Source organism: Tenrec ecaudatus, chromosome 2, assembly GCF_050624435.1.
Source record: "Tenrec ecaudatus isolate mTenEca1 chromosome 2, mTenEca1.hap1, whole genome shotgun sequence".
NCBI lineage: Eukaryota > Metazoa > Chordata > Mammalia > Afrosoricida > Tenrecidae > Tenrec > Tenrec ecaudatus.
Genome location: NC_134531.1, coordinates 163,455,254 through 163,480,381, shown reverse-complemented (window position 1 = coordinate 163,480,381; position 25,128 = coordinate 163,455,254). Strand labels below are relative to the sequence as shown.

Sequence of the window (25,128 nt, the reverse complement as noted above, 5' to 3'; positions counted from 1 at the left end):
ATGGGAGCAAACACACAAGGTCTCTGAGGAATCCGGATTATAGATTTCTGACTTGAGGGGCAGGGCCTGGCACCTCTTCTGAACTGGTTGGGGGTTAATCACAAGGGGGTCACACTGAAAGTCTAAAGGTAGAGCAGGGTGGCGGGGGCACCAGACTGCTCCATCCCTGACTGCAGGAAGAACAATGGAAACTTGTGGTCCTGGATGCTGAGGACTAAAAGGGTATCCGTACTGTCGGGTGAGCAGGTAGCAGGGTATGGAACCCTGAAAGCAAAGGAGATTGAGCTGAGGGAGGATAACAGGTCCTGCTCACTATTAATCTGCACTAGACTTGGAACTATCTATATGGTCTTTATTTTTTCTTTTGCTGTGTATCTGTGTAAGATAGGCAGGCTAAGCAACACCAAGGAGATAGTGACAGGGTCTACTGTTCCGGGAGAGTGTGGAATGGGAGGGGAGGGGTGGGGTCAGGGCAAGGTCAGCAGTGAGCCAATAATAACATGGACAGGGGAATAGCAAGGCTTCTACAATTGACAGTGAGGAGGGTGTAGTGTTTCAGGTCCTTTTGACCAATTGATGTGTATCCAAAAGGAATCAATGAGAGGTAATGAAAGTTGGATAGGAGGAAAGAAAAGAGGAAAGAAGAAGAAAGTAAAAATTACGTATATAGGTGTACATATAGATATGTAAGTATATAAAGAGAACTGTATTGGTCTATGTATTTATATACATATAAATAAAACAAGGAACATATGAACTTTGGGCCTCTACGTAAATCTTACCTCAGTATAAGAATGATTTGTTCTAATAATGCGGTACTGTATGATACTCACCTTCCTGACAATATCACTAAAGACAAAATGGGTGCATAAGCAAATGTGGTAAAGAAAGCTGATGGTGCCTGGATATGAAAAGATATAGCATCTCTGGGGTCTTAAAGGCTTGGAGTTAAATAAGCAGCCATCTAGCAGGGAAACGGCAAAGCACTAGTTATTGACAGGAAGAGTTCTGAGATGTTCAAAGAAGCAACCAAATAGATATGAAGGGCCATGGATATAGTGGAGACTCAAAACCCATCTATGAGATAATTGGACAGTCCTTCCAGAAGGCTGCCTGGAAAGGATGATAAACCCAAAGTGCAGTACAGGACTGATGAAACACAGAACTGTCCTTTACCTCATTAATCTGGTTAGACCTGCATATGTTTATTTGTATAGTTAACATCATTAGAAAAATGAAAATCAAGATAGATAACCCTTCAGAAACAGTAACAGGAGTAACGATTCCCTGAAAGTATGGGAAGAGATGGGTAGGGGGTGAAGGGGCAGCTGATAACAATGGTAACTGTATAACCCTACTCGAGGGGAAAGAATAACAGAATTTCAGGTGAATTGATACACTGGATGGTGTAAGATATGGCAAAATACGAGAGGGTAACCCCCCCCCCACAAACCAGAATTGTGCTGGGTGGAGCAGAGCTTTCATAGTATGCATTTTTCCTGGTAGACAAGCATTGAACATCTCTCTCTAAGTTAGTGCGCCCAGTGGTGTTACCTGCAAAGGTTCTCTCTGGTCACAGTGAATTTTTTTGTAAAAGCAGTTTTGCTCAAACCTCATTTTCTGTGATGGATGATTTAAGAAAACATTGTGAGGGTGTAAAATTTTGTTTCCAGCTCACGAAAAATGTTATAGAACATGTTGTGATGTTGAACACAGTTTACAAGGACAGCGCTATGGGAAAAACTCAATGTGTATGAGTGGTTTTCTCATTTCAAAAACGGTGAAATATCAGTTGACAGCAAACCTCATTCTGGAGGTCCGTCACCTTCCCACACGGACTCGTAGTGTTTTTGGAGTTTGTTCTTCCAGGTCAGACTGTTAATCAAACTTTCTATGAGAAGCTCTGAAAATATTACATAACAGTGTGTGGCAAAAATGCCTGATTTGTGGCAGGTGGGGGGCTGGTTTTGCCACCATGACAATGCACTTGCTCACGCAGCCATCTCAGTGTGCCAGTTTTTGGCAAAAAACTGCATCCCTCTCTTGCCCCACTTACCTTACTCACCTGACATCATCACTCTGTTTGACTTCTTTTTGTTTCCATGAATGCAGAGGGACACGAAAGGACAGTGATTTGACAATGGGGAAGAGGTGAAGAAAAAATAAGGGAGGTGCTGGCAGTCATCCAAACAGATGAGTTTGAAAATGTTTTCAAGAAAGGAATTGCAGATTTGACAAGTGTAATGTAGTTACTTTGAAGGCAATTATGCTTTTTTGTTGTTAAAAAAAAGAGTAAATGCATAGGTTTGAACAAAGATTCTGTTTGGGGCGTATATATATGTATATATACATATCAATAATATATAATATATTAGTAAGGGTTCCCTAGGTGGTAGAGTGGGGGTGGGAGGGGATAAAGGGGAACTGATATCAAAGAGTTCAAGAGGAAAGAAAATTTTTTGAAACTGATGGTGGTACCAGTTGTCCAATTATGCTTGATCTAATTGAATTATGGATGGTTATAAATCTTTAAGAGCTCCCAATAAAATTTTTTTTAAATGAAGATACTTGAAGGACTAATGATAACAATTCAATGAAAACACAAACCAAAACAATCCAACCCCCACTTTTCTATCAGACATGCGGAAACCTACTTGGGAAAAAAAAAAGAAAAGAAAAAGAAATGACTTTTAACATTCCTGGCTGCCCTATAAGACCTTCAGAAGGATTTTGGTCTTGGAAAGCAGGGTTGTATCAAGAAAATATGATAGGCTGTAGATCAGACAGACACAGATATAAATCGAGCTCTGCAATGTCACCTTGGACATAGAAGTTAATTCATCTGAACCTCAGTTTTTTATCTCTCAGGTGGTATTAATGTCCCCAGGCATTTTGATGGTTGCCAGTAACAGGATCTAACACTTACCCTTATGCCTGACATACGAGTCACTGAATGAAGGCATCTATCACTACTATCACCCCAGAAAACAGAAGATTAGAATCTTCCTGAGCTGTGGAGTCCCTGGCAACTTTAGGGTGGCCACAACCTTTGTTTTCTGGGTCTTTTTAACTTCCTTCTCTCCATTTCTCCTTCACCTTCAAAACTACTCAGAGACAAGGATTAAATTGGCATATATTACATACCACAGTTAGTTAGTGACAATCAGCAAGTCTCTAATTTTCCAATAAGCAAGGTAAGCATGGGCTTACCTATAATTACTTACCTGTCATGAACAATTTCACACTGTTTCATGCCATTAAGGATTCTCTTCCAGAATCAAACCCTCTTTTTCAAATATGTAACTCCTGATGGGGATGCAGGACTCAGTAAGCAAGGTCCTCAGCCTTATTTGTGCTTACTTATGAAAAATGTGAAATTGCTCATTTACAGATAAGGAAGTAAGCACAAGTACGCCCAGGCTTACCTTGCTTAGCGGGTAATCTGCTACCATTTCTAAGAGGAATGTGGATAATTATATTTCTTCAATAAACAACTGTTAAGATATACCTAGCCCATACTAGGTTTTGGATGAGATGCTGAGATAAGTTTTCCAGTCTGTGTTTCAATAGAGAAGGGATCTGTGTTTGAACTATTGAATTGTGTGATATGTGGACATGTGGATTAAGTGTCAATAAAATTGTTTAAAAAAAGAATGGATCTGGGTAGCTAGTGCTGGTTTGAAGATATATATTGCCTTCGGTCGTGGTACAGATGATCATGGCCATTATACCAATAATGGCAATAGCACATATTTACTATGTTTGTGCTAAAAAAGAGAGCTGTGTAGACACTGTATTCAATCCTCACGATATTCCTTTGGACAAGCCTTAGTATTATCCCCACGTTCCAGAAGGGAAAACTGGGGAGTAGAAAGGTTATTTTCCAGAGCTTACTCAACTGATAAGTTAGAGAGCTAGGATTCAATTTCAGACAGTCCTAGCCCAGAGTTCAAGTTAATATCACTACTATAAAGCATATCATCAGAAGAAAAATTGGAGTTAGGAGGAAGGCAGTGAGAAGGTGGCATTTGTAGAACAGGGAGGGGTTGAGCAGAAGATCAATCGGGTCAGGAAAGCTTGATGTTGAGTGAACAGAAGTAAGCACCACTTGGCTGGCTGGCATAAGCTGGTGTGGAGTGTGCCTTTGACTTGTGGCAACCCCATGCTGCCCAGTATCACAACATTCGAACCATTGCCCCATAGGGTTTTCATCGTTTGTATTGGAAGTATTTTGCCAGATTTGCCGGTTGAGTTCATTTTCATTTGGGTCCTCTATTTAAGCTCTGGAAGAGGGCTAGGAACATTTGGGAGATGGTTGGGGTCATCTTCCCCCTCATTTTACAAAAAGGAAAATGGGACCCTGAGAGGGAAATGACCCCATGGACTGGCAGCAGGCTGATAGTGTTTGTTTAAATTGCTGCTTCCTCCAACCCACCAGAAATGCACAATATCTATCATCTTCTCAGGACCGTGGCTCCAGGTTATTCATGGCTCTAAGCTAGTATGCATGATACTATTTATACTCTGCTAGGTAGCATGGGTATAATTTACCTACTATCTTTCTTGAACATAGGTAAGGTAAAAGGATATTTGGTGAGCAAAAGTAGTTCATTTTTTACCTGTTGGCTGGTGGTTTCTAACTCATTTAGAATTTCCAGGTGCCCTTAGGAGTTGAAGTCCACCTTCCCAATTAACTTAATGAATTTGCTTTTTCATTTTTCCTTACATAGAACTCAATAACTCTCAATCTTTCAGAGTTATTTTTATTGTGAATTAAGTTAAGGTTTAAAAAGCAAATACCCCCATTTTATGTACAACAATTCATATGTATTTTGCTTCATCTCATTTTTGCAGGTCTCTTGATGCAACCCCACTCAATTTGCCTTCTCCCTTTGTTTCCCAAGTTCATTCCTCCCTCTCTCCAAACCCTTCTGAAGATGGACTTTGGGTGAATTCAGCCCCCTTGATTATTCTAAGGACTGAACGCTACACTAGGAATGTGAAAGAAATGAAGCAAGGAGAAATCTGATTTTATCTTTGGAATCAAAATGAGAGCTAAGGAATTCATTTTCTTTTATTTTTTGGGGGGGGATATATATTTAAGAAATTCATAGTGTGTCTGAAGGCATTAAAGATATCATGATGTTTTTTCCATGATGCTCACCATCCTGACACGATCACTGAAGACAAAGTGCATAAACAAATGTGGTGAAGAAAGCTGATGGTGCCTGGTTATCAAAAGATGTAGTGTCTGGGGTCTTAAAGGTTTGAAGGTAAACAAGTGGCCATCCAGCTCAGAAGTAACAAAGCCCACATGGAAGAAGCACACCAGCCTATGTGATTATGAGGTGCCAAAGGGATCAGTTATCAGGCATCAAAGAATAAAAAACTCATATCATTGTGTGCTCACCTTGATGATACGATTGCTGAAGACAAATGGGTGCATAAGCAAATGTGGTGAAGAAAGCTGATGGTGCCCGGCTATCAAAAGATAAAGCATCTGGTGTCTTAAAGGCTTGAAGGTAAACAAGCAGCCATCTAGCTCAGAAGCAACAAAGCCCACGTGGAAGAAGTACACCAGCCTGTGTGATCACCAGGTGTTGAAGGGATCAGGTATCAGGCATCATCAGAACAAAAATCTTACCATAGTGAATGAGGGGGGAGTGTGGAATGGAGACCCAAAGCCCATTTGTAGGCCACTGGAGATCCCCTTGCAGAGGGGTCTCAGGGAGGACATGAGCCAGACAGGGTGCAATATAGCAACGATGAAAAATACAACTTTCCCCTAGTTCCTAAATGCTTCCCTCCCCCCTCCCACTATCATGATCATGATCCCATTTCTACCTTGCAAGTCTGGCTAGACCAGAGGATGTACACTGGTACAGACAGGAACCGGAAACACAGGGAATCCAGGACGGATGATCCCTTCAGGACCAGTGGTGAGAAAGGTGATACCAGGAGGTTGGAGGGAGGGTGGGGTAAAAAGGGTTAACTGATTATAAGGATCTACATATAGCCTCCTCCCTGGGGGACATACAACAGAAAAGTGGGTGAAGGGAGATGTTGGACAATGTAAGATATGACAAAATAATAAATTATCAAGAGTTTATGAGGGGGGGGAGTAGGGAGGGAGGCGGAAAATGAAGAGCTGATGCCAGGGGCTTACTTGGAGAGCAAATGTTTTGAGAATGATGAGAGTAACAAATGTACAAATGTGCTTTACCCAATTGATGTATGTATGGATTGTGATGAGTTGTATGAGCCCCCAATAAAATGATTTAAAAAAATAGATATTGCGATGTTTATGCTCCTCATTCCTCAGGGGTCTGTTATAGGGGGGTGGGATCCTGGGCTTGCTTTGGGTTGATCTGTGCCCTTGGGCAGTTATTGTCTGTAACTGAGTGGAGGCTGCCCCCTTCAGCAGGCCCATCTCTTTCCCAGCCACCACTTGGCCTCTGTTCAGAACTGTGTGACCCCTGAGGGAAGTCTCTTCCCCACTGTGAGCTGGAATCCTTTCAACTCCCACACTGGAGTGGGGGGCGGGATGATTTCCTCACTAGACTGTAATCTCTAGGAGAGGGGAGTTTTGTCTGCTTTGTTCAGTGAAGTCTGCCATGGAACTTTGAACCGTGCAGGTGCTAAGTAAACATGTAATGCATGAATAAAGGATCTTAAGCATTCCTTTCGGCTTTGTAAAAAGCTTTCTGAAAATTTGCCTACTGTGTTTGTTTTTTTGTGGGGGGTGACTTTCCTCCATTAAACTGCTCAAACTTCAGACTTCTGAATCTAGAGAGAGGGATTTGACTTCCCCCTGCTGCAGGCCAGTACTCTTATGAATTTCAGAAAATGATGCTTTTCATTTGTATTTCCAGTGGAGGTTTTCGTCCTCCTGTTACTGCATGCATTTTGATACTTCCTGGTGGCTTTGGGCAGCTTCTGAAACCTCTCCTCCCCTGCCTCGTAAAGGCCTGTGAAGTCGCTCAATATTAAAGCCCAACGCTGGGTCTTGCTATCAGATAGCAAAGGATCAAAGCTCAGTGATGGGGCTCTCCCATACAGTCACATGGACCATGTCTGCTCTGATTGCTGATTCACTTCACTCGGGCCGGTCCCTGTGTGTTGGCATTACTTGCTGGTGGCAGTGGGAAAAAAAAGTAATTAAGGGGAATATACAATAGTGAATCCCTTTTGTGAACACCTTCTGGAAGCGGGTCTCCCTCACCTCCCCTGCAACACAGGCTATGGCAGGCAGACCCTGGGCTCAGTGTATGCTACTGCTGATTAGCACCCTTTCTGACTGACATGTGGACCTTGCTCCCTGTATTTCCTATCTACTTCCCTGGACCACATTCAAGTTCAATGAATTTCAAAGATTCGTGCCCATCTGACCCCGTGTGACACGTGTATCCCTGTTCCCATTCAGTGCAGCCGCTCTGGAGTGGCATCTGGGAATCTGTGTGTTGACAAACGTACCAAGCGACTCCGAGGCAAGAGTTGCCAGCAAAAGTCTTTATCGTTGTTCCTAAGACACAGAGTATCAGTTTTTGGCTCTGTTGTTACACACACTTCCTTGTTGCCATGAACTTGGGTCGCAAACCAGGCTTATGCTTTCAAAATGCAAGATGTTTTACACTTTCAGGTTGCTTCTATCAACTGCCCTGAATATTTCCTCACAGCTTTCCTTTCTGCCCTGCAACACGCTTGTAGAAGAACAAGAGGAGTGGGTTTGCCTGACTCTCTCTGGGAAGGAAGGAGGCAGAGTGGGAGGTGGAAGGGGCTAGGTTTCTCATCTCTTCTTCATGTCAGCAGCATACTGGTTGCTAGGGAATTGGAGTGTGGATTCAAAGATCAGGCTGCTATTGGTTATTGGTTGAGCTGTGCTCATTGCCCACCTTGTTCCCAAGCAAGTATGTTACCTGGGCGGAATGTAGTATAGAATTTCCAGAGATCCAAAGTGCTAAAACCTCCTCCTCCGCCTGGGGCTTTTCACTGAGAGTAATTATCTTGATGAAGGGGGAGGGGGAGTAATTATCATATTCTCTGATATATCCTGAGATCAAAGAATAAAAGAGTGTTCAGAACGCTGAAATTACAGTTGCCCATTTTCTCCTATTCCAATCCCTTTTTTTCTCCTTATTAAGGTCATCTAAACCTATGAAAGGACTGACTGCATGGAGAAGCCAGTAGGGGAATATGGTTACGAGAGTAATGAGTTGAAGCTGCTCATTTTTACTTCACTCGTAGGAAGTACCTGACAGAGTAGTATTGCGATGGACATCAATAGACCATGGACATTGCCTGAGTGACCTTAGAGAAAATACCATTGGAACTATTGTGTCTCAGTTTCCGTATATGGACACGGGATGGATAAATCAGGCCACCCTCATGATTTCACTTAGACCTAAGGCCCATGGTTCTGTTTTCCAAATGCTCCCTCTCTCTTGGGTTTACCCTTAAATCCTCTCTCACCTCATCCCCATAGATCCAATCCAGCAACAAGTCCTATCAATTCTGATTGCAGACTAGAGCACAAATCTATCTCCATGGCCATGTTTACAATTTCCATCTATTCCCCCTTGGAGTGCTGTGAGAGCCTCTTGCTTTGTGTAAAATCTCACCTCTCCTGCTCTCATTCATTCTCCTAATAGCTCCCTGAGTGGTATTGTAGCACATGAATCAATTCTTCCCTTACTTAAAACTTCCAGTGGCTTTTCACTGAGCTCAGAGTCAAACCCCAAATCTATACCATAGCCACAGCATCCTACATGCTCTGGACTCTGCTTGCTTCTCTATATAATTTCTAATCTCTGGCTGTTCCCCCGTCCCTGAAACAAGCTAGCTGTTTTCTACCTGAGGGCCTTGCACATAACTGTTTATGTATCTCTCTTCTATAACAAGCCTATCTCCTTCTTGGCCATCAGCTCCACAGAGAAACCTTTTTGGAACATCCTAAGTAAGTTCCTTAATTACTACTTCCTTTATTGCCAATTGCAACAGCAGGCTTCTTTTATTCATAGCACATCACATTTTATACATTCCTGGTTGCTTGTTTAGCATCTGTCTCATACCACTACACTGGAGGCTCTTTGAATCAAAAGTTCCCTCCCCCATGCTATACTCATTATGGTATCTTCATAGTCTCATCATCTACTTCCATATCTTGCACATAGTAATGGCTGTTGAATGAATGCTCTTGGTCACAAGGAGGGGGAAAAGGTACAGAGAGGAAAGTTTGGAAATTGAATGAAGGGGGAAGTGCAGAGTGGAGACCCAAGGCCCAAGTGTCGGTCACTGGAGATCCCCTCATAGAGGGGTTTATGAGAGGAGATGGGTCAGTCAGGGTGCGAGGTAGTACCGATGAAGAACACAGCTTTCCCCCAGATCCTGGATGCTTCCTCCCCCCAACTACCATGATCCAAATTCTACCTTGCAGGACTGGATAGGGCAGAAGTTGTACACTGGTGCATATGGGAGCTGGAGGCACAGGGAATCCAGGGTGGATGATACCTTCAGGACCAAGGGTGTGAGGGGCGATGCTGGAAGAGTGGAGGGTGAGTGGGTTGGAAAGGGGGAACTGATTACAAGGATCCACATGTGACCTCTTCCCTGGGAGAGGGACGGCAGAGAAGGGGGGGAAGGGAGACTCCGGATAGGGCAAGATATGACAAAATAATGATGTATAAATTACCAAGGGCACATGAAGGAGGGGGGAGAGGGGAGGGAGGGGAAAAGGAAAAAAAAAGAGGACCTGATGCAAAGGGCTTAAGTGGAGAGCAAATGCTTTGAGAATAATTGGGGCAGGGAATGTATGGATGTGCTTTATACAATTGATGTATGTATATGTATGGATTGTGATAAGAGTTGTATGAGCCCCTAATAAAATGTTTTTTTAAAAAAGAAAAAGTATCGTCCAGAAAAAAAAAAAAGAAAATTTCTGTTCATTGCTAGTCTAGTCTCAAACTGTTCCTTTGTATGGAAAATGAATCCAAGGTAGATATTTAAAAAATAAGCCTTTCGGCATAAGGAGTAAGCCCAATAAGTCAATTTATGGATGACATTTGTATTTCACCATTACCCTAAAGGAAAAACCAAACTATAATCTGTAATTATAGTTAAACTGAATTTTAATTTGAATACTTAAAATAGATTTTACAAAACTAATTTTTCACATAAACATTTAACAATGAGGGGTGATGAATCTTCAAAGAATGTCAGTGGAGTTTTCTTGCATATATCAACAAATGTGCTAATAACAGATTATTTTTATCTGCTCATGGTGTTGCTACAGAAAACATTTACTTTAAGCATTGTGGCCAATCCTGCTGCTTAATCTGTCCAACATCTATTTCCACCTCCTCCTCTCTAGAGGCTAGAAAACCTAGATTTTTTTTTTCTTCTTCTCAGCCTCGCCTTGCATCTAGAAGGCCCATTGTCCACTATTCTGGTCAGTGAGAGAAGCAGAGAACTGCATAGGGCGGGAACTATCTTGCGAAGTTTCTATTATCCTGAATTAATGATTTTCCTGGAAGTGGTCGACAACACCTTTCTTTCTCCTTGATGCTTGAACACAGACATGGTGCCTGGAAGCAGCAGCTATCTTGTGAATGTGAGAGCAAGGTCAAATAGTATCATAAACTACTAATCCCGATTTCACCAAATCAAGGTGCGCCCGTCCGTGTTGAGATAGCTTTTCTTGTAAGAGGCCTCTCTCTGACACCATTACTGTGGCCAGGTCTTTTTGTTACTTGTACAAAGCCACAGTGGCCACATCTTGTTGACATTAGCTTATTAGACAGGGACTTTGAAGAGATTTCAAAGAGATATTGCTGCTTATGCAGGAATACTCAAAAACTCACTGGCATTGAACTGATTCCAGGTCTATGCAATTTAGGTGGATCTTAATCCCCCAAATGTTAAATTAGTAATGGTTTGCTATATATTATTTAAGAACATGAATTGATTTTCACTGGAAAGGATGTTCTTTAAAGGATGTTTGGCATATGCAAGCCCCTTAGAGGTACCTTTCACCATAGCAACCGTGGTGTGTAACACAGTGCTCTGCAGATCAGAGCTTCCCCCAAAATTTTAAGTTGGCTTCATCAGAAAATGTGTAAGCAACCAAACAATAATTTTATTGATGCACACTTGGTCCCCGGTGCTGTCCTAACAATCTTGTGTAGTCAAAGAGTAGAAGGATGTATCTGGCTTGTGTCTCCAAGAGCATTGTGACCCATATTCTGAATCCTGTGGGGCTTCTCCATAAAGGCCAGGGAGTGCAGTGGGTTAAGCCTGGGTTGCTAATCACAAAATCCGTAGCTCACACCCACCACTGCTCTGCAGGAGAGAGAAGAGGCTATCTGCTTCCAAAAAAGTTACTGTCTTAGAAATCCCATATAGGGTTGCTATGAAATAGAATCAGTTTGATGACAGTGAATTTAATTATCTAAAACATTTTGTTCATGCAGTTTATAGAGACTTCTAAGCTCTGGAATCGGCGAGAGTGGGCCTTGTGAAGCAAAGCCCATCTCCAGTGGATAAACCGTCCCACTTGGGCAAGCTCACTCCTGTATCTGCCAGACCCTTTCCCAAGTGGGCAAGTCATTCCTCTTAGTTCCTTTGAGTAAGCGGCCCCGGAGTCTGGACCACCGGAGAGACTCTCTGGTTATTTCTGCTTTGCCTGTGGACTCCCCCAGAAGAGAATCCCATAGATCAATAGCGTTCATACAGGCTTGAGTAGTGTTTTCTTTTAATGAGTTTAATTCAAGTCCAAACGATAAAATTAATACAATTGATGTATGTATATGTATGGATGGTGATAAGAGTTGTATGAGTCCCTAATAAAATGTAAAAGAAGAAAAGAGAAAAAATGATTAGGGCAAAGACTGTACAGATGTGCTTTATACAATTGATGTATGTATATGTATGAACTGTGAAAAGAATTGTATCAGCCCCAATAAATTGTTAAAAAAAAAGTGAATAAAAGCAAGATGGACATTTGGAAAAAAAAATTATTATGCACTTTTTAGTGCCTCCTTGTGCTAGCTGGATATTCTGTTATGGGTTCTAAATACATTAATCTCATGTCAACTGTATAAGGCAACTCGGAGTAGGAACTGTTTTCACCTCACGTATTTAGAGGTAAAACCAGGCACGGGTGCAGTTGACCTATTAAACCTGGGGGAGGGGCAAGCTAGGGACCTTCCTACTCAATCACATCTTCACCTCAATGGCAGGAGCATGCTAGTGGGATCCTCAGCATTCCAGGAAGCACAGTTTGAAAATTCTCCTTCATCCAGAAGTTCCAAACTCTAATACCTTCACAGGGACCAGTTAAATTAACACCGGAAGGAGGAATGTGGGGGGGGGGGGAGGCTGTAGAATGCATGTGTTATCTGCAGAGGGCAGCTGTTTAGTCTCTGTTTTGCACACTCATTGCCAAACTCCGTGCAGCTCTAATAGAAGCGTGTCTTGGAGAGGGTTCAGCTTGTGGGTCATTAGATTAGTTTGTGACTTTGGGAGGAGAGGAGGGGCCAGAGCATGAAGGTGCCCTTAAGAATTAAGATACCTACTGATAAAGCCCAGAGGAAAAACAAGCCCATGCATAGATAGCTCTCTGCAATACTGACTGGCGAATCACCCTTCCTGCTGTTTATCCGCTGACCTGATTTATTTTTAAGCAAGTCCATCCCCTGCTGGGTTCTTTTTACTCCTCACCATGTGTTTGCCAGTATTGGCCAAGCATCCAGTCTGGCACCTCTTCCCCCGCATCCCTTCCCCCCTCCTGCAACTGCCCTCTAATTGAAAGATAAACACGGATTTTATGGTGAACAATGAAACTTTCTAAATTGCACAGCAGGCAAAAAGATTCCTGGGGAAAATTTGTTATGAAGATATGACCCACGGCCGCGGAGGAATTTTGGTCCTCACTGGCCTGCAGTGCAGCAAGTGGACAGGTGGGAAGGATGCCACTGTGTCTGTCTGGGAAGGAAGCCTTGGTGTTTACACGTGTCCCCTCAGTAGGTGTGTGCAAACTTGTCCATGCAGCCCAATTCCGAGTCATGCCTTCCTGCATGTTTTAAAGACTTGGTGCTCTGCAAGGGAAGAGCTACTAGATATTGTGGGAGGAAGGGCAGCCAGGCATATTTATCAGGCACCTTGGGGAAGACTTGTGACATCAACAGTCCACAATGTGGGAGAAAGAGCATGATCCACAGAGACAGCAGGCCAGTAAATGTGGCCATTAGACTAGACTGGAGGTTTCAAATTTGATTTTCCCTCCTCCTTTCTACTCTTCCTCCTTTCTTTTTTATTAGCTTCAAAATAATTTTTCAAAGGAAATCCTTTTCACTAGTTCAACTTCCACAATGCATAAAAATAGACCTATGTTACTCTAGTTGCATGTAAGGGTCTCTGGGGCTGTAGTGGATTATGAATTGGGCTGATAACCACAAGGTCATCAGTTCAAATGCACCAGATATTCTATGTGAGAAACATGGAGCTTCAGGCTGCTATAAGGATTTCCAGCCCTGGGTGGCGGGGGTGGGAGGGTGTTTCTACTCTGTCCTATAGGGTCACCAGGAGTTGGAATCAATGCAAGGGAAGTGAGTTTTCTGATTTCAGGTTGGGGTTTACGCCCTACTGATCACTTCTAATACTTCTCTCAATGGCAGTAACTGAGAAATCCCTCTTTGGAACCACAAGGTACAAATTTTACTTCCGTGGTTGATCTTAGAACAGAGAAAAGGAGAATCTTTTTATCTTATAGATTGACAAACCAGTCTCAGATTAGTCGCTCAGAATGCTGCACAGAGACGGTGCTTGACGGTGCCTAACCCAGCGCTCTGTCCACCATGCCAGATTAGCGCGGGGCACTGGTTTGAATACTGCCTCGGTTAACTGCGAGCGTGTAACGTTGACAAGCTACTCAATCATATTCCATGGCCCCTCATTTATAAAAAATGTTTTGCAATGTGAGGCTCAAATATATTACTGGAAGGATTCAATAGGGTAATGCATGTAAAGGGCTGAATGAAAGCTCTACCACATGGCCCCCATCATTTCTTTGTGCCTTTCCATTGCAGAACATCGATGCCATGGATATGTCTATTAATCTTAGATGCATCAACCAGCTGAGCCAGACACCGGATGAATCCAAGTCATCCACAGCATACAATGAACAGCGTACTTCAGAGCACAGTTTCAACAGTAAATGCAGTATATTATAAAGAAAATAAATAAATCCTATTCTGGAACTTTCCAGTATCTTTTCTTTCCAAGAAAAACATGTGGCATTGACAAAAGAGGTGCAGGAACAATGACTGACCTGGGAGAAATGTCACATCCTTGCTGCATAAAGGCTCCCAGGGAGAACCACAAGCTGTTGAAGATCCCAAACTCATTAGACTGGTCGCTGGTTGTCTGGTCACGTCCTTCTTCACACTCCTCGCTGTGCCATTCGTAGGGGCTGAAGCGGCTGACCAGGAAGAGGACAACACTCACTCCAATGTAGGCAAAGACGATGCACATCCAAATCTCATAAGCCAAGGGATCGAGGAAGGAGAAGACCCCAGGCTTGGACTTCTGTGGCTTTTTTATCATGATGGAAATTCCCAAACTCATAAATGGCTTGGAGAAGTCTATGACCTCTTCTCGGACCAAGGTGATGGTTAAAGGGGCCACGGCCACGTCTGCTCTCTGGACAAAAAGAAGAACAAGAGAAACGCAGCTGAGCCTCCTCTTGCTCCTTTCCTCACAGTAGATATTCTCTGACTCTTAGAGGATGTGAAGGGGAAAGAAATTTAGCACCTTTTAGCACATTACTCTGTTAAATAAGCCTAATCAATTGTTGGCTAGCTCGCTATTTTACACCACCTAAATCCAAACCATATTGACTCCACATAGGCTTTTCAAAGTGGTATATCTTTACAGGACCAGAGAGTCTCATCTTTCTCTTGTGGAGCAGCTTTTGGATTTGAACCACCGACCTTGTGGTTAGCAGTCCAATGCTTAACTGAAATAGATTATTTCATAGGTTGATAGTCTCATTGTTAGACATTTCTTCCTGATCGTGTGTTGGGGGGGGGACTGTTGTGAATATTTGTTTGTTTGCCTGACTAGCAGTCTTGTAGAACAGTCACTTTGGGGCAATACTCAGTCCTCTGGTTTGAATGGGGTGATCACCCTGATTTCATGTAAAGCAAATGACTCAGGCCCGGACTATTTGTGTGCTACACTCTTCTGGCCAATAGGATTCTTTCAAGGACATGGATAGGACCCAAGTTGGTTGAGTGAAAATTTTCCCTAAAATTCCACTGAGAATTGTAGAGTCTGATCCCTGAAACAGGCATTTGAGTCACCCAAACGTCGAGTCTGACTCCGAACTCTTGAAGAACATGTGCCAATGTGTTCCTATCTATCTTGAAGAACATGAGCCACCTCCTCTGCTCGCCTAAGTTGGTTTGATATGGGTTTTTCTACCCGCGACCAGGGTTGTTCTGGATATCAAGGTGGTGAAGTGAAATTTAACTCGGTACACATTTATTGAGAACTTATTAGGTGAAAACCTTACGCTAGAAATTATAGAAAAGCTATAGTCCCTGAACTTTGGGAATTACAAATAGATGGGAGAGACTGATGCACACACAACCACAACTTTACTGTCTACAAAGTAGACTGAATATATGCTTGCCAAGAGATAAAATACTACAGGAGAAGCAGGAGGGATGAATTCAGGAACTGCATCCTGGACTAGGTGCCTTGGATGTTTAGTATTTGACCTCTGACTACCCACTGAAAGATCTGCAGGATGGGTAGGACTTTGACAGGTCACTCTGGCAGAAAAGCATGGCAGGAAGAGATAGCTATGTTAAGTAAAAGTCTATTGGTAATAAAGGGAAGTAGCATCACAATTTTTTTAGGAAGACTACTAAAATACACATTTGTTTTTTCAATTTAAATTTGAAAAAGTTTATATCTATATCTATATAGTTGCAAGGAATGTTTGGGCTGCTAATCACAAGGTCAGCAGTTCAAAACCAGCAGGTGCTCAGCGGGAGCAAAAGGGAGCTTTCTACTTGGGTACAGAGTTACGGACTAGGAAATGCACAAGTGCAGTTCTCCCCTGTGCGGCAGGCTTGCTACGGAATCAACTCAATGGCAGTGAGCCTGGTTTCTGGTTGGGGGCATCCAGCTGAGTGTGCTGGGATAAGTTCTACCAGAGGAGAGTGGGATGGCTGCTGGGTAGTTACAAACTGCAGATCTGCACAACAACCCCCTTTCAATAGGAGCTCTGCTCTTCGGACTTCATTTTTACCTCTCTCTGAGGACAGAGCATTGGCAATAATGCAAGACGACCCCACTGCTTTGTTGGTTTGAGATCAAGAGATCCTGGAAAACTAGGTGGGTTGTGGGTGGAGACAGATGCCACACTTGCAATCCTGCATGACAGTCATGCCTATGGACGTCTGTTTAAGGAAAACAGCTGTCTCCCGTGCTGCTGTGTGACGGTCCAGATGTGAGACTGGTGACAGATGGCTTGCAGATGTGAGCTCCACCCAGCTGCTGCCAGCTGCTACTTAGAGATTTCCTCTGGTTACTCTCATGGGCTGAACTTGCTGAGAATATGCTTTAATTGGAATAAGATGCCCGGCTTGAGCATGATTTCTGTTCTCATTTGTAGATACTTTCTGTTACATGAAGTTGCTGCATTTTGCTTCCCCCCCCAACACCCTCTACATAAATCTTGATAATTTTTACCAACACAAAGGAGAAGAGATTTACTTTATTGTCTATAACCTATATAGATGGAAAAAGTATGGGGAGAAAGGAATTGGAAATGAGAACTGGGACGAATTAACTACAAATGGCTCAGAAGGGAGGTAGATGGAGACAAGCTTTGAAAGTGCTAAAGGGTGGATTTGTTTGATACCTTCTGATGTGAACTGGTAAAAAGGGATGTGGACTGGAAAATTATACTGCCACATTATTTTAGTGCTTAATTAATCGGTTCCAAGATTTTTTCCATGAAGTATTATTTCTGGAAGGATACTGGCAGCACAGTTATTAAGCAGTCAGTTGCTAACTGAAAAATTAGTGGGTCAAGCCCACCAGCCACTTCTTGGTTGAAAGGTGTGGCAGTCTGCTCCCTAAAGGTTACAGTCCCAGAAGCCGTCTGAGGCAATTCTCTCTATTCTTATGGGTCATTATGATTTGAAATTAACTTGAGGCAATAGGTTAACATGAAAATTAACATGTTTGGGAGACCTGGATTTAAACAAGTTACTTTGGGTCAGGATTTCTCAGAACCTTAGAAGTCCATTCAGCACTGAGAATTTCTAAGAAGGGCAAGTAAGATGAAAAATTTCCCAAATTATTTGGTCATGGGCCCTTCAGAAATCAAATGAGACCCTCTGGTAGGCACAGTTCAGCTACCTCATTTTATAGATCATGTGGTTTTTCCTAAGCAGCAGAGTTCTAACTTGTTTGTTACTGACAGAGGCGTCAAGGGTTGATTTCTACCATCTAAGGTCGATCCTAGGACCTAGCAGGATCAAGTCAAGGGAAGGTCTGAGGACAGAGAATGGGACGTTCTGTTCCTCATCTCAATGACTCTGTGACCTCTATCGATAACAACTGTCTCATTTTTAAAAAGGTATAATAATTCTTGCTTTGCCTGTTGCAAAGAATTGATTTGTGAGGATTAAAATAATTCAAATACCTGAGGGCACTGTGAAGTACGAGCATTTTATAGGTACTCAGTTAATTTCGTAAGCTGACATCTTAGGATAGTGCTTTTCAAACTTGACTAGATATCTGAATCCCCTGTAAGACTTAAAGTCCTACACACACACACACACACACACACACACACACTTTAAGAACCACTAACCTAGAGATGCCCAAACAAAATGTATGATATCTAGAAACAATCCTTGGAAAACAGTGTCTAGTTTGGATGTGCTATAAGGAGAACAAAGTGGATAAAATGATGCGGAATGTAGATTTATTCTAAGCCCCCATGAATAAGGATTCACTGGCCCCGTGTCACGCTCCTTTCCCTCCTTCCCTCCGAGGAGCTCAGTGGCTTTCAAGGCGTCACTAGCCAGTGACTAGCCAGAGTGACAGCATCAGAACTCAAGTTGAGATATCCGGTTCCAAGTTCATACTCATTCTATTTCATTGAGAAAAAGGAAAAGCAGAAAAGTCAATTCCGAGTAAGACAGAAAGACGAGACCCATGCACGTTGCCGTGATGTCCCTCGCAGTGTGTGGCATCTGTGACTGAAGACACTATAGTTACTGTCACCACCAGTTCCTGTGGATACGTAAGTCTAGTTCTTGGACGACGTGATAGTTCAGAAGCAGTTTACCCGGCAGTTCAGAATCTACCATGTGGAGTGAAACAGATGGGGCTTCACATCTTTTGTCAAGTCGCCTAAACTTCCAGAGGGTCAGGCGCTCTTCTGTGAACTGTGGGTAATTACCATACCCAACTTGTGGAATTGTTAGAGTACCTGAGTGAAATGATGCTTTGGGTAAACAGTTTGCTGACAGAGTGAATTCTGACTGTGTTGTTGCTTAACTCTGTTGACAGGAACGAGAGAGAACTAAGGAAAAAAGAGGTCCTGGTTGACACAGGGATTTTAATGGCACTGAAAGGACAGGCTCGAGGCTTTCTGAGAAATACTATTCCTCTCTTCTTCCTCAGGGAAACAGAAAATGGAAGCCAAATTAAAAATCAAGTGAGAGCCATCAAAGTGGGCCTAGTTTGGAGTCTTCAGAAGATGGCTTCCCTGAGCAGAGGAACTTGCTTGCAGAAGGGAAGGAGATGGCTAAGAGCAGCTGAGGCATGTGCCAGTAACCCAGGCTTGGTCAGCTCCTAGCCGCCAATGATGTCTAGCTATTGAGAGGCTTGTCCTCAAGATGATCGTGGCTTTGTTCTGCCTGGATGATGAATCTTTCACTAACAGAACCAAATTACAATGGGTAGAAGTGAAAGACAAATGCTGTCGGAGGGGAAAAGTTCATAGCTGTTGCCATGGGGATGACCTTAAGAGCCTGGCCCAGGTTCCCATGGAAACCAGCCTCCAGCTGCAGCATTAACCACCCAAGTCACTATTTTTCATCAATAGAGTCTCCAAAGTAAGAACGTAGTAGAAGGGAATGAAAAGGGAAGAGAGGGGCATTTCCTACCCCTCAGCTCATGAACCACCTCCTCTGATCAGCTCAAAAGCCACCCCTTTGGGGGAAGGTTGTCTTCATTTCATCTCTTTCTGTGGGAACTATCACACTCCTGTAGATGGCTAAGGCCACCACAACTCCACTGATGGGAGAGACTCAGACTTAAAACCTTTCTAAAGGGTAGCTTCACCCTGACCGTGACCTCAAAATCCGTCCATTTGAAGACCCAGGCCAGAGTCGTCACATGCCGTGAGTGAAGCCATGCAGCCCCTTTCCAGCGTGGGATTGCATGATCATTCTTCTTCCTTTGCCTTGTCATTGCTCTCCTCACGCGTCTTCATGCTCTCCCAATGCCCAATAGACCAGCGCACCTCTTCTCCTTGTTCATTTTATACTCGAAATCACACCTAACTACTCAATTCAAGACTTCTGGGAAATTAATGTTTCTCACTCTCTTCCCACACCTCAATCAGTCCAGCACTATTTTATTTTTTGTTCTTTAGAAACTCCTGTGCCACCTTTAACACCTTTTATTTGAATGAGGTAATTTTTTTTCCTTCCAAGTTTCCCATTCATCTTGATGGTCAGATAAACTCCTAGTTAGTCTCTTGCCTGAGACATAATTTAGACTCCTAGATTCTATGTTATTTATTTATTTTTAAATTGTGTATTTTTATCTTCTCTACCCCCTTTAATGTGAAGATTTTATGGGTAGGGATCACATCTTTTGCTCCTCAAAACCACTTTTCTAACTCCCTAAAATAATGCGGGGTATTCAGTGGCATCTCCAAACTTCTTCCATCTGTGGAGCAGTTTGCTGCAGTTAGCACAGGTTTAAGTGTGGTGAGAGAGATAAAGATGAGGTACACAGTAACCATTAAACAAGGCAGGGATGCTTGGAACATACAAGGAGCAGAATTGTAAAAAATCAAATTTCAGGGGAAGGTGAGCAGAGTTTCAAAGGGTCAGTTCATACAGGGGGGTGAAAAGAAGTAGCATCTTGGAAGAAATAACCTTTGATACTGGTTTTACAGGAAGGGCAAGAGAGGTAAAGAATGGAAGGTGACACTCTAGAAAAAACAAAATGAATAGTTTGGCTGAAATAGATACAAGAGACTATTGAGAAAAGAGACTCGAGTGTGAGGTTGGCTACAAGGTGCCCCTAATAAAGTGACAAACATTTGTAATGAGGGGACAGGAAAAGGCTGTTGAGCCGTAAAGTGACATCTCAGCGTTCTACCATGAAAAAGTGAATCTGGAAGGTTATGCTGTCACCTGCAGAGACAGCGATCAACTATCACAAGACTGAGCAGAGCGGACCTGAGGGAGATGGGAAACAGAGTGCCAATGTTTATTGGACTGGGGGCTCTTTCTTTTCTTCAGAAATAATGATATCCAATTATGTTGCTTAATAGGTGTCATGATTACATGTGTTCCCCTGACTATGCTAATGTGGCTACTCCGCGATTCTCAGTATTGTGTAGTTGTCCTCCATTGTGAGATCTGATGCATTTATTCTCCATTTTGTGAAGTTTTGCATAAATGTGATGTGCTGTACAAACCATAACCTCTAAAGAGCTGAAGAAGCCCAGTGATAATTTAACAATATTGTCTCTGCCCTCCAATAGCCCACACTAAGGTTAACTTACTCCATAGACCAGCTCTCCCACCATGCCATTCCAAGCCTTGGTGTCAGGGTCTCGGGCTCCATATTTTCCATCGCTGACAATCTCAAGACGGTAGGAGTAGCCCACATGCTTTGCAATTTCTGCTGCCAACTCCACACAGTAGCCTTCATAGCGGTCATTGCCCTCAAATTGGTTGGCATTCTTCTTGAGCATCACATAAGGGTCTTCCTGGTAGAGAAAGGAATAGGCAGAGGATGTGGGTTATGGGTTTCCCCAGGACAGGAAGTCTTTGGTACAGAAATTGACCATGACATCAACATTAACATCATCTACGTTTTCTTAACCCCTAATACAGCTTCTGAATTTTTGTCTCTCCCTCTCACCTCTCCCCAGCTCCCCCAGTTATAAGCTCCTTGGGTTAAAGAAACAATTTTATTAAAATGTTCCCTGGGTCATAGCTCTTGGAATTTGGTTCCACGAGCTCTTATACTTTGCAGCAGTACCCTTGATGCAACTATGATGGCAAAATTGGTGCCCGGATTTTCATTATTAGTCACTGGAAATCATTCTAACTCCTCTTAGACCCATTTTATTTACTGGACTTTAAGAAACTTCCTTTCAAAATGCCTCTACCAAGGGCGCATGGAGTATGAAAGCCACCATAACTGAGTGTCTGTCACTCACACGTGGGGAAACTATGGCTTGAAAGAGGGTAAGCACTTAGCCAGTGGCACAAAATGAGTCAGTGGTAGAATCAGAGTGAAAACTCAGTGCCCAAGGCATTCCTTTGCCTACTGCCTCTCCTGCCTACCATATAGGTATGGCAAGACCCATGGTCATCTTTAGCTCCTGGTGGAAAATCCCTGTCCTGGTGTAGCTTGAATCCCAGTTCTCCCTGATGAGGGACTGAGCACTCACTAGGATGGTCGTGACGATGTATGTTCTGTTCTGAACGCTTGAATTATCACCTCCTGCTTGTGCGTCTGTGGCTGCAGGAACAAACTTATCATCTTCATTCCAATAACCAATCTGTTAAGAAGGAAGAGATAGAAGTTAAGTCAAGGATATAAGATGTGCAAAACTTTCTGTCTGTCAGAGATAGACAAGGGACGATCTCAAAATCATACGTGGACTACTAGACATACCTAATTTTAAAATATTAGTAGCTATAAACAAGAGGCAACTTCTGCATGAACAATGATCTCTTGCCTACTGGGTGACCAGAAGAACTAGCTGGTGCCCAGCTCCCATTAATGACCATTTTAACCAGGGGCACAATAGATGGCCCCAGATGCAGTGAGAGAAAACTATAGAAAATCTTGCAAAAGGCCACACTTACTGGGCCAGTTGAGACTAGAGACACTTCCGAGACCACTGCCTTGAGATACTCTTTAAACTTTGAACGAAAACCACTCCTGAAGGTCACATTTCTGTTACAAAACAGACCCACTCATGAGCACTGACGCTCTTTAAAGCAAAACTCGTCCATGTGTGACTGAAACAGCCAACAGCCACCCTAAGACAAAGATGAGAAGGGAAGAGGCAGGGCAGGGAAGTTAGATGAATGGAAATGAAACAACCAGAATGGGAAAAATGAGAATGTTGACACTTCATTAAAAAATGGAGCAATGCCATTGATCAGTATGCGTAGAAATTGTCAAAAGGGAACCTTATTTGCTGTATAAATTATCACCAAAACTACAAAATATTGTTAAAATAAAACAAAAATAACCTAGAGGCTAGATGCTCATCATGTCTCCAGGTCCTCAGTGAAAATTCTGAGATCAACTTTGCGGCTGATCTTCAGAGGGAGGAGATCACAACTGTTGATGTGCTTGGTTTGGGGACAGTGTAAGCCAGGTTCCCGAGGACGGAATTCCCTATTGTTGTCCATGAAACCATCCCTTTCTCTCTCCCACATCCGTACACCCATTTTTTCCCTTATTCTGAGTTGAAATAGGGACCACGTGAGATAAATATTGCATGGCTTTTATTTTATTTTTCAGGTTAGCTTTAGTTTTCCATTGACATTTAAATTCCTAGATGGTAATCATTTTACCTTTTCTTCTCTGTAAACAAATGTTACATTAAACATAGCTGGAGCAGTGCCTCACAATTACTGGCTGACACTATTTTTGAAATAGAAATATGCAGGCTGTTTTAACCCGTTCATTTTCTAAGGTCTTGACTCTCCGATGGATCTCCATTTTATGCAAAACTCTAAATGAGAACAAAGGTGGTGTCACGTGGTGGGATTGAGAGAGATACAAAGAAGTAAAGATAGTCTTGGCTTGTGAGACCAAACCAAAACCTACGTGGAAGACAAGACACGCCCACGTACAGGTGGCCCTGGCAGTGAGCAGTGGTGATTCAGGCAGCCTGGGTATAAGCAGTCAGAGAAGCGAAAGCCCAGTGTAGGGTTAAAACTAAACATCAACCCATTGCCCTCAAGTTGATTATAATCGCTAGTGACCCTGTCAGACAGAGTAGTGCTGTCCTTCAGAGTAGTTTCCCTGCTGGTACAGAAGTTAACATTGTGTTACTTGTGTCCACAAGGTTGGCAGTTCAAAGCCACTAGCCACTCTGTGAGAGAAAGATGAGGCCGTCTCTTCTCATGAAGATTTACTGTCTCTGGAACTCTGTGGAGCAGTGTTGCTGTGTCCTCCAGGATTGCTGTGAGTTGGAATCAACTTGATGACAGTGATTTTCGTTATGTTCATCTTGACAGAAGCAGACTGCTACATCTTTCACTTGTCACGTGACTGGTGGAGTTGAACTGCTTAACTATTGTGTTCCCAGGGCTTCGAGGTATTATGTACACTAAAAAAGGCACCAGGAGATGGCAGAATTTAAGATACATGTGGGACACAATAAGTGACCTGGGTTCAAACTTTGAAAGTCATGGAGAATATGGATGAAGGTAGAAATCTGCCCAGATATGTACATTCTATTGGACTTCGGCGGAAGATACAGTTGGCTCAAGCAGGCAGCGGGCTCTTGGGTCTAGGTAACAGGGGCCTTTAAAAGCCAAGTTAAATGGTATAGACTTTATCCTGAGAGAAGCAGGCAATCATGGAAGGTTTTGGAACAGCAGAATGTCATGGAAAAACACAAACAACAACCCTATAGATACACAAATAGATATGTATATTCTGTAGGAACAAATGTAACACATCTATTAAATATATGTGTTTGTGTGTGTTTGTATGAGGGGGTTTTGAAACACTCATGGAAAACTTACATTATCTTTTAATTCTATTTTCATGCACTTTGTGAGCCCCCCCCCCCCCGCCGTAGCTATGTGTTGCAGGTTCTATCATAATATCTTTACACAGTCGTGCTGTTTTGTGAGCATCCTGTTGGCTGTAGAAGTCAAGGGGGATAAAAGGGAAGAGAGCCGGACTGTATGTGCAGAGAGACGATTAAGTCTGTTAGCAAGACAGCCCAGACTCACGGTAACAACACAGGATGCATGATCAGCTCAAATGCCACCTTTATTGTCGTTGGAAAGAAAGCGTTCTTCCTGTCACATGAATATTAAACAAGGATTGATGGCTTTAAATCAGTGTTCACAGAATGTGAAGTATACCATGGGCTGACAGAGAATGAAGAAATCTGTCTTGGAAGACGTGCAGCCAGAATGCTCCTTAGTAATGAGGGTGTAGAGATTTTGCCTCAGCCACGTGGACCTGTGATTAGGAACGGCCGGTCAGTCGGTCAGTGTGAAAGAAGGCCCTCAAGGAGATGGATTGGCACAGTGGCCACAAAATGAGCTCAAGCTGAGCGGTGATGGTGGGGATGATACAGGACTAGGCAGGGGTTTATCCTACTACACAGGGTCAGGATGAGTGGGAATCGACTCAGTGGCCTCACAACAAAACAGCAGCGGCAGCATTTACTATGTCCTTCCTGAGCTAGAGGCACTGGGCTGTTTTACAGTGTTTCTGCCATTTCATTTTATTTTGGTGAGTTTGCTGACTTGCTCTTGAATATAGCTGTAAGCATTTGAGCCAGCCCTTGGATCCTGGCATCTGTCCCCAGAGGCTGCATTTAACTTCTATGCTGTTCTTGTGAACAGGGGTCTTGCCTTAGACTGGGAATCATATTAGTGAGCTTTATTGGCACAATGGATAACTAGTTGGGCTATTAACAGAAAGGTCAGCAGTTGGAAACCACCAGTTGTTCCACAGGAGAAAGATGAGGCTTTCTATTGTGGCAGAGTTACGTTTCAGAACCCACATGGACAGTTCTACCCTGTCCTACAAGGTCATTGTGAGTCAGAAATGACTTTATGGTAGTGTTTTTGTTGTTTTGGTTACAGG

At 43.0% G+C, this 25,128-nt stretch overlaps 1 protein-coding gene across 4 annotated transcripts in view; it reads right to left on the bottom strand.

Moving 5' to 3' along the window:
• GRIA1 (glutamate ionotropic receptor AMPA type subunit 1) overlaps window positions 1–25,128 on the bottom strand; it is a 379,675-nt gene that overhangs the window by 88,149 nt on the left and 266,398 nt on the right. For all 4 annotated transcript variants that reach the window (XM_075543167.1, XM_075543168.1, XM_075543169.1 and 1 more), the window contains 3 exons: window positions 21,725–21,835; window positions 20,828–21,034; window positions 14,324–14,694 (listed from right to left, as the gene is read on the bottom strand). In XM_075543167.1, the coding sequence (XP_075399282.1) occupies window positions 14,324–14,694; window positions 20,828–21,034; window positions 21,725–21,835 (689 nt within the window). The remainder of the gene's footprint in view (window positions 1–14,323; window positions 14,695–20,827; window positions 21,035–21,724; window positions 21,836–25,128) is intronic.